General features: G+C 47.3%; 1 protein-coding gene across 1 annotated transcript; it reads left to right on the plus strand.

The window, feature by feature from the left end:
* Positions 1-5477: 5477 nt before the first annotated feature.
* On the plus strand, positions 5478-8399 carry LOC145392894 (uncharacterized). The gene has a single exon (XM_080267179.1). It carries the CDS (start codon positions 5493-5495, stop codon positions 8397-8399), a length of 2907 nt encoding a protein of 968 aa, XP_080123305.1. The 5' UTR covers positions 5478-5492.
* Positions 8400-10663: the final 2264 nt, after the last annotated feature.

The following is a 10663-nucleotide window of genomic DNA, read 5'->3' on the forward strand; positions in this document are numbered from 1 at the left end:
TTTTCACGGCTTCCCCCTCATTGCAGTGTTCTTGTTATAGCATTTAGAGCCAGACAAAGATAACGCGACGGTTCTGTAAATATCCATAGCCCTTCCCCATGATAATCATCATCATCATCATCATCATCATCATCATCATCATCATCATCATCATCACTGTCTTCCTCCTCCTCTTCCTCATCATCATCATTAGCATCACTACCACAGTAATTATTATCACCATCATCATCATCATCATCATCATCATCTGCTCTGGTGTTCTTTTCTTGCTACTGTATTTGCTATATCTAAGTCAGTTTTTAGAATTTAGGTTATGAGTTTTAGGTCAAGGATATTAGATTGAAATATACCTACCCCTCTTGTGTGTGTGTGTGTGTGTGTGAGAGAGAGAGAGAGAGAGAGAGAGAGAGAGAGAGAGAGAGAGAGAGAGAGAGAGAGAGAGACCTATATAAAAATAAATTCTGTGATGAGAGTATGGATAGACCGATATATACACAGATAGCCACCTAGATAGATAGATAGATAAACTGAGAGAGAGAGAGAGAGAGAGAGAGAGAGAGAGAGAGAGAGAGAGAGAGAGAGAGAGAGAGAGAGAGAGAGAGACAATGGCGAACAAACAATCAGATAACAACAGCTGGGCCTCTCACTCCCCTTTGTTTTACTCAGTCCAGTCCAGGTAAACACACACACACACACACACACACACACACACACACACACACACACACACACACACACACACACACACACACACACACACACACACACACACACACACACACACACACACACACACACACACAGACGCATATAGACACGCACATGGACATAAACAAACGTCCTACACGTTCTTGTACCATATATTCACACACACACACACACACACACACACACACACACACACACACACACACACACACACACACACACACACACACACACACACACACACACACACACACATTAAGCATATGGAGTTATTTCATATTTCATGGGATCATCTCTCTCTCTCTCTCTCTCTCTCTCCCTTTATGCATCTCTTTTTCATTTTTATTTTTCTATTTCCTTCATTGTCATTTATATGTTATCCTTTCTCTCAGTCAAAAATTCTTTCTTCCTCTCATTGTCTTTTTCCTTCTTCATCGCTTTCATATTTGTTTTCATTTTTTTGTCCTTTTTCTTCTGTACCTATTTCTTTCCCACTCTCTCTTGCCCCATCCTGTCCTGTCCTCCCTCCTGGCCTGCTTTGCCCTGCCCTGCCTTGCCCTGTCCTACCCTTCTCTGCCCTGCCCTACCCTTCTGCCTGACCCCTACCACACCTGCCCTGCCCTGCCTGGCGTGCTATTTTCACCCCCACTACTGCCGGATATTACACTGCGTTCCGACCCTCACTCACTCTCTCTCTCTCACTCTCTCTCACACTCGATCACGGCACTGGCTTGGTCCTCACCCTTGCCTCACCCTAGCCCTCAGCCTCACCCTCACTCTCAACTGTGCCCTTATCATCTACCCTCACCCTTGCCCTTAATTTCACCTTCACCCTTACTTCACACTTAAACTCACCTTTACCTGTACACTCACCTTCATCTTCTACCTTAACCTCACTCTCATCCTCACCCTCACTTTCACCCTATCATAATTCCACCCTGACATCATTTTTTCTCCATCCCTTAATCTTATCATACATTATAATATTTTTTTTTCTTTTTCGTCCGTTCATTGCAAAGCTGATCAGTAATCCCATCAAGCAGTCAAAATGTCCTCGGTCCTCACAGAAGCAGACACAAGACTGGAGGGCGCAATATATGGACCACCCTGCATACCCTAACCCCACCCAGGCAGGAACCGACATAACTTCTCCCTCCTAACTCCACCCTGACAGGACGCATAGTTTCAAACCCTTGCATATTATATCACACACACACACACACACACACACACACACACACACACACACACACACACACACACACACACACACACACACACACACACACACACACACACACACACACACACACACGGCTTAACTCCATTTCCAGGGAAGCCTAAGCCAGGTTTGGGGGTAACTTTGAGAAATTTCTGGGGAAGGGGATAGCTGAATCCTTCGTTTATTCCTGCAGGTCCCAGACGATTTTTCTCCCTTTAAAACAACCCCCTAGTAGTGAAGTAGGCTAGATAACGAGAGCTATTTAAACCCCCTACTAAGACGATTTTTATCTTTCACTCTGGACGAGGGTGTTTGAATGGATGAAAACTTCTTTGTATGGGTAATTTTAAGCGACGATTGAGAATGTGAATGTGTGAATGAGGTTGCTGTGAGAATATATTGAAAAAATAAAAATCAAAATTAGATTTCTGATGGTCCCGTTGTCTCTAGTACTCTATTCCAGACAATACCAGACGATTTTATTCAGCTGGGCAAGAGGGATCCTGAGAGAGTTGATTCTGTCACCGCTAACCCTCTCATGCTAGGGACGACTCTGGTTATCCTGTGCCAGACGATTTTATTCATCCGTGAGTGAGTCATAGGAGCCAGAGAGAGCTAGCCTAACCGTGTGAGGGACCCGTCGTAGTGAAAGGGTTAATAGCTCCCCAGACCCCAAAGTTTAGGGAGTTTGGGTTGGGGAGTGGGGAGAGAGAGAGAGAGGGATCAGGGGTTGGGGTAGGGAGACAAGGGAGAGTGGTTGTGGGGGGAAAGGGGGAAGGGAGGATGGGAGAGGGAGGGAGACGGTTAGCTGAGGAGGGGGGGGGGAAGGTAAAGGAGGAAAGGGGGAGTAGACTAGAGAGACACATGTTTGGGTGTGAGAGGTGAGGGGGAGTGGGGAGGGGAGAGGGAGGAAGTTTGGAGGAGGGGAGAACAAAAGAGGATGCGAGGGGGGGAGGGATACTAAACCAGAGGGAGAGGCGTTTTGGTAGGGGAGGGAGGCAGAAGCAGGAGGGGTGAGGGGGTGGGTGGAGGAGGACGGGGGGAGGAGGGAGGGGGAAAGGGGGATTGGGGGAGGGGGGAGGGGGCCTGGACTAGAGGGAGACACGTTTCCAATTTGTCACAACTTGGGTGACGGGTGGATGGCGGGTACATCTCCTTGGAGGACGAGGAGGAGGAGAAGAAGAAGAGAAGGAAGAGGAAGAAGATGGAGAAGACGAGGAGGAGGAGGAAAAAGAAAAGAGAGAAGGGGAGGAGGAGGAAGAAGAAGAACAGACAGAGGAAGATGATGAGGAGGAAGAAGAAAAAGAAGAAGAAGGAACGAGAGGAGGAAGAAGGAGGGAGAAGAGGAGGCGTAGAAAGAAAATGAAGAAGGAAAAGAAAAATTAATGTTATGCGAGATTAATGGAAAAGGAGGATGAGGAATTGATCTTGATTTGGAGACCCACAGAGGGGGATTAAAGATTGGGATTAGGAATATAATTATAGGCGATTCTGGTTTTAAAAATATCAAAGGTGAGACTAAAAACCACACGAGATGGGGGATCATTAATTCTTGCATGGATAGGGGAAGGAGTGAGTGTGGGTAAATGTGAGTGTTTGCCCTTGTGATATTTTATGCTGTGCTTGCCTATGGTGGAAAGTATAAGCACAGGACATAAATGAGTAAAGGTGCTAATGAGTAAATGAGTATCTATATCTGCCGTTTATCCATTTACCTCCTTGCTGACAGATGATTTTAGCTTGATGTTTAAATGAACTGATTGATCGGATGTGGTTATAATCACTTCTCTTGCAGCTCTGTATTTTGTGGCCTCCATATTGATATCATTATTTAGATATTGTGGATTCTAGATGCAGGAATATTGTAAGTGAGGCCGAGCACCTGTTATATAAGCGACAGGTATTCACTCTGGGGAGGTAAAGAGGGACGGGAAGAGATGCAGGATAAAAGGATACAGGGAACGAGCAGAAGGAAGAGAGGGAGAGGCGATTCCTTTGGGGGATTAGACGAAGAGATTAATGGAGAGGGAGAGAGAGGAGGAGAGAGTGAGAAGAGGAGGAGGGAGAATAGGAGAAAGAGGAAGAGAAACTAAAGAATGGGTGGGATGCTTGTCTTTTGGATGCTGTGCTGCTTAGGGTCTTCTAACTGATAAGGACGAGGAAGGAGAGAAGAAGGAGGAAGAAAAAAAGAAAGAGGAAGAGAAAAATAAGGAGCTAAGGATAGGATGACGAGAAGAGGAAGAGAAAGAGAAAGAGAAAATGGAGGAGGAGGAGGAGGAAGAGCAAAAGACGTTAGGTAAAGGAAATTTGGAGAAGGAGACGAAGTTAAAAAAAAAAAGTTGAAAATAAAGGGATGTTATTTCATGTAAGAAAGAAGACCATGATACTAATGGAGAGAGAGAGAGAGAGAGAGAGAGAGAGGTAAGACATCACTGAGTAGGAAGATCACTGAGGCTTCTGTTCCAGCTCTCAATTTATTTTCCTCTTCTCTCTCTCTCTCTCTCTCTCTCTCTCTCTCTATCTCTCTCTCTCTCTCTCTCTATCTCTCTCTCTCTCTCTCTCTCTCTCTCTCTCCTGCATTTTTGCTTTTCCAACTTCATGCGTGTCTATATATCTATCTCTTTGCATATCGTTCCAGTTCTGATACTGTATATATTTAGAAAGAGAGAGAGAGAGAGAGAGAGAGAGAGACTCGAACCTGTGCAGGGCTGTCACTCCGACTGGGGCTTCCTGACCACTAGACCACCAGGCTCCTAGACACACAAGAACTGTTCTGTGATTATTTTACTCTCTTGTTGAGTAAGATGCTTTTTATTTGACTGTCACTGTGTAGCCCATTTAGCTTTATAAGTCATTAATAGTTCTCTCTATTTTCTATTTTCTCGTTCCATGTATGTTTTTGTGTTTTACTCCATTTTTAGGCATTATAAAAGATCAGGTGATGATGATGGTGATGATGACGATGATGATGATGATGATACTGATGATGATGATGATGATGATGATGATACTGATGATGATGATGATGATGATACTGATGTTGATGATGATGATGATACTGATGATGATGATGATGATGATGATGGTGATGTTTCATTGTGCTGGAATTGTTATTTAGTCTGTTTATTGTACTGTTTCTCATTTCCATGTTTTTCTGATATGTTTCTGATTGTGATGTTGATCTTAAAGAGGCGCATTCCTTACTGCCTGGTGATGAGGATGATGATGATGATGATGATGATGAGGAGGAGGATAATGATGATAATGATAATAAGAGAGAGTTGGCCTTCTATATTGAGTGGAGTGTTTATATTGTGTAGAAAGTAAGTCTGGGTGCTGACTAGGTTGGTGGATGATGATGATGATGATGATGATGATGATGATGATGATGATGATGATGATGATTATACACACTGACTGTGGTGTTTGTGTTGTGTAAAGAGTGATTGGTAGTGATGATGAGTGAGCCATGCCGTGCTAAATGAGGTGTTTTCTTTTTTGCAGGAAGCAGCAGCGTGAGCAGGGCGGCGAGGCTGAGGATGGGGCCGGGGCGACGCTCAACATGACGGCGCCCTTCGGGGACCTCGGTGCTGGCGGTACAACGCTCCTGCCCTTCCCGGGGCCTTGGGGGGACGGCACGCGACTGCGGTTCGGCGACGCCTCCATCGGCTACCTGAATGCGTCAGCCGACACGTGGGAGGACAACGGCACGTGCTGGGGCAACAATAATTCCTTCGAGTGCACGGCAACCAACACCACGGCGGCGGAAGGCGACTCCCCCATCCTGCCACCCTTTGAGCTGTGGCAGACGGTGCTGATAGCCATCTGCCTGGCCTGCTGCATGATCCTGACGGTGGGCGGAAACCTCCTGGTGCTGCTCTCCTTCATCGTGGAGCGCGCCATTCGACAACCTTCCAACTACTTCATCGCCTCCCTGGCCATGACCGACGTTATCATTGGGTCCATCTCAATGCCCTTCTACACAGTGTATGTTCTGATGGGAGAATGGACACTCGGGCCCGTTTTGTGCGACCTGTGGCTCTCCGTCGACTACACCGTCTGCCTCGCCTCCCAGTACACCGTCCTCCTCATTACCATCGACAGATTCTGCTCCGTCAAAATCGCGGCGAAGTATCGAGGATGGCGGACACGGACCAAAGTGATGGTGATGGTGGCGATGGTGTGGATTATTCCGGCTCTCCTCTTCTTCATCAGCATCTTTGGCTGGGAGCATTTTGTCGGCTACCGCTCCCTGTTGCCCAACGAGTGTGAGGTGCAATTCCTTCGGGACCCCATCTTCAACACAGCGCTAATTGTAACGTATTATTGGGTCACACTTGTGGTCCTCTTCGTCCTCTATGCTGGCATCTACAAAACAGCCTACGATATGCAGAAAAAGTCTGAAGCCAAACACCGTAAGATGCAGACGCTGGTGGCATTGAGCGCAGGTGGAATGGCCGGAATGGCGGGGCGCACGGCCGGGCTGGGCATGAGCAAGACCCAGAGCACCCTGCTAAGCCAAGACAAGCCACAGCCAGGCCCGCCGCCAGTCTCTACAAACCCCGCAACACAAACACAAGCTCCTCAAGGAGGATCCGGAGTCAGCGATTCTTCCTCTAGTCAAAAAACCTCTTCAAAAACAACAGAAACCACTAGTTTTTCAGAACGTCGAAATGAGCCAGCTGAAAAGTCAGAACGTTCAAGCAGTCCAGCCTTTGACTCTGATGAGGAGAGCAGCCAGGTGCCACAGCCACGCAAAGTGTCCACCAACTCTGTGCCACGCTTGGACCCACCACCACAGCACCGCAAGACCCCGACCACAGACACATTGCCCAAGATTCCCGAACAGAGTGTACTTGACACCTCCACTACACTAGAGGGCAGCAGCTCCTCAGAGACGACAGGAGTCGGGGCTTTAGCAATATCTCTGGCACGATCGATGCCTTTTGATCACCACAACCGCTCGCCAAAGAAGCAAACACCACTACCGGACGTGGCCCTGCACGAGTCCAGCCTTCAGGGTTCTGACCTGTTGGACGTGACGCTGGGTGCCGCCACCACACCCATCGCCAAGCACATGTCTGCAGATTTCTCCAAGAATGATGATGAAAACAGCGGCCACTCTGACGAGACCTTGAGTGTGCAGTCCAGTGGGGAGCCTACGCCTCAGCCCAAGCCCCAGCAGCCCCTCCACCCTACCTCCCTCCCCCTGAGACCCATCAGCACTGTGCCTATCCTTCCCCTCGCAGCTTCAACGCCCACAGACTTCCTGGATGAGAAAGTCATAGCTCCCCCTCCTATGTTCGCTGACAACATGAGCATCAGCAGCATATGCACCACAAGGCCGCCATCCTCACTAAATTACGGCCCCATGGCCTATGATATCTTGACTGGTCTCGACACAGGCGACCTGCGCTTCATGGACGAGTCATCTATTATTTTGCCTTCCCCAGTGGTGGAGGATCCACCTTCTTCTGTGTGGCAGGCCACCCTTCACAGCCCTTCAGGCTCCCCCACCATGCGCTCCCTAACCTCCACCCTCACCACTCCACACAGCATTCACCGCAAGATCAGCCGCATGCAGTCCCGTTCAGATGATGAGGACTTGGAAATGAGCATCGAAGAGGCAGACGAATCAGTGGACGCCGACGATGAAGGTGGTGAAAAGGAAGAGTCAGACCATTCCACTAATGTACTGGTGACTTCCATTATTCACGCATGCACAGCCGTCACCAGCCTAGCGGGGACTGAGAGACACAACAGCCCTGTCAGCCCTAAGAAAGACACCAGTCCTGTGGCCACCACCGTCAATGTTAACAGTGCGCCTAATGCTCACAACAACATAGCACCGACCACCAACAATGCCAACAACAACAGCTCCCCAGCAGTCCTGCCTGCCACGCCACAGGTGCGTCCCAAGGGAAGTGGAGGCGTGACGGAGGCAGCACGGGCTGGAGCATCAGCAGCTGGGCCCACCAACCAACTCATCGCCACTCACAATGTCAACTCCAACAAGACAGTGACGACAGTGGCGAGGACTGAGTCAACCTCACTCATCGAAAAGGACAGAGTGAGTTCGGTGGCATGTGCATCGGATGCCCAGAGCTCGATAAAGGGCTCACTGAAGGGTTCGAGAAAAGGCATAGTTAAATCTATTCGCAGCTTAAAGAAGAAGAAAAAGAAAAGTGAGGGTGAGAAGAGACACAGATCCAAATCCGAGAACAGAGCCAACAAGGCACTACGAACCATATCCATCATCCTGGGCGCCTTCGTGGCCTGCTGGACACCCTACCACATCCTGGCCATCGCCGAGGGGTTCTGCCAGTGCACCAACACCCACGTCTATATGTTCGCCTACTTCCTCTGCTACGCCAACAGCCCCATCAACCCCTTCTGCTATGCTCTGGCTAACCAGCAGTTCAAGAAGACTTTCATGCGCATCCTGAGGGGTGACTTGCACATCACGTAACGCTGTGGTGCGGTAGTGTGGCGTCATCCTTGTCAATTATCTGTGATATCTGTAGTCAAGACCATCTCATTGCGGCATGTGTGTTGGTTGGTGCGATCTGTACAAACTCTTGTGGGATGTGAATCTTGCTTACGATGCTGGGAATTATACATGCGTTTGTTGGGTGTTGTATAACTCATGGTGAATAATGCTTAGTGCGGAATGATGTGTTCATGCTTTACTGGAGCATTCAGAAGCCTTAGTATAGTGTGCATCCCAGAGCGATGTGTGTGTATCCCCCTGTAGACGGCATCCATTCCTGGCACAGCCATGTACAGTCAGCAGCAAAAGTCATGTTGCTTCTCCTGCTTTTCTATCCATGAATTTGGACACTTGGTCTCATGAGTCTGCAACAGCTGACACTGATGACTTAACCTGTCGATTGGGTCATTGTCATCTGAATCATTTATTTCGGATTCACCTGGATCATTTTCAAAGTCAGCGGGGAGAAAAGCAGGAGAGGCAGCGTGACTTCTGTTGGTGATAGTATTAGTTCCCGGTGCTGCGTGTGGCGCCGCGAGCAGAGCAGAGCAGCCCGCCCGCCAGACAGCGCACGTGGCGACTTCAGGGAGTTACCGTGGTGACGTCACCTGGCAGGACGGCACGCGTACAATTTAGTACAACTGCAAATATCAGAGTTTCGGCCGTGTACTTAAAATCTGTATTGCAATGGAGGAAGTAGGCCCAGAATTTTTTTTCCCTTAATTTCTGAAGAACGAGATTAAGATAAAACGTTTCTGGTTTCGGTATTTTTACTGACTGCGCTCTCTTACGTAGGGGGCAGGGTAATATAATCCAAAAACCTCCGTCAAAAATTCGGGGCTTGCCTTCCCCTCCGCCATTTAAGTTCTAAGCACACGGCCCTTTATGTACACCAGTTACAGTGCACGTAAAAAGCATCCTTGTTGTCTCTGTGACGGCGAGTGTGTATCCATCAGTATTTTCACTTTTGTAGAGTAATTTGTGAGGAAGTGAGTCAAGACTGAGTTATTGTCCGGAGAGAAAGGAAGTTTTCGTCTTTGGTCGTCTTTGAACAAACGGCTGTATTTTTCTAACTGAGATCACGATTGGAAAGACGATCCCCTTAGTTAAAGGTATTGGTAAAGTATAGTTTGGCATCATTAGTCAGGACATGAAGCCAGGAAAAAGAAATTTGACCTTTGCACCTTCTTCCCGTTTTATAAAATGGGATGCAGTCTAGGCAGTTTCTACCCTCAGTAGTGTATATAATAGGTGAATTTTATGGTTGGGGGGGTTTGTCTGTGCTTCTGCCCTTTCAGTTTCAAAAATATGGCCGAAAAGAATTTGTGTTGGTTTGCTGGAGATATTGAGACCAATACCATGGTGTTCGACGTGGCTTAAACGTTAGTGTTGGAATCAAATGTTGACCTGCTTCGCGTTGCTTCAAACCCGCTTCGTCTGGCATACACTTAACTGCTTAGCTGGACTTACTGGCTCGCCTGCCAATCAATGTATTGATTCATAACAAGGGTAGGAATTCACACACAAACTCACGATCAATTCCCAGCCATAATTGTGATTTGGTTTTGTAGGAAGGACAAGGACTCAGAGCTTCGAATCCTCCCATTTCTCCGTGTCTTCCTCCAAAACGAAAATCTCAAGTTATGTAGGTGTTTTTGTAGGAAGGACAAGGGAAAAAACTGTAAAAATCTTCCCATGTCTCCAGTTCTTCCCGCAGAATAAAATCTTTGGTTGCGACGAGGAATTGATTATAAGCTTGTTGGTGAATCTCTACTCCGAATCACTGCTGCTCGGAACCTTTAGTGCGAAACATCTGGAACCTCTGCTTGCGTATTGTTGTGCTGCCTAAACTCAGAGCTCAGAGTTTCGTGCCTCGTAACGTGAACTGGCAAGAGAGACTGCAGAAAATTTGAAACTGGGTTGGGAAAAAGTGGATTAAGCTATTCAGTGGTAAAGAAAAAAAATAAATAAATCCAGAATATGCGGTGCTGAAATGGGGAAAGGTGCATTAGAATATTCATTAATAAAGGAAGTAAATAAAAGAAGTGGAAGAATTTTAATCAGCTATGGAAATTATCTTTATTACTGAGATAAGAAGAGTGTAGGCAACCTTATTCACTGGTAAGGTAAAAGTGAATACAAAAAATGAGGTACTGATACAGGGACAGTGTATTAAATTAGCCAGCTTTGAAATAACAGTAATGAAAATAAGTCCACTGAAATAAGGAATAATTAATTGGTGA

Source organism: Coenobita brevimanus, chromosome 23, assembly GCF_032717465.1.
Source record: "Coenobita brevimanus isolate Jiangsu-jjx chromosome 23, ASM3271746v2, whole genome shotgun sequence".
Taxonomy (NCBI): Eukaryota; Metazoa; Arthropoda; class Malacostraca; order Decapoda; family Coenobitidae; genus Coenobita; species Coenobita brevimanus.

Coding starts and splice junctions, on each gene's coding strand:
- LOC145392894 (XM_080267179.1), top strand. CDS start 5,493: ATGACGGCGCCCTTCGGGGACCTCGGTGCTGGCGGTACAACGCTCCTG.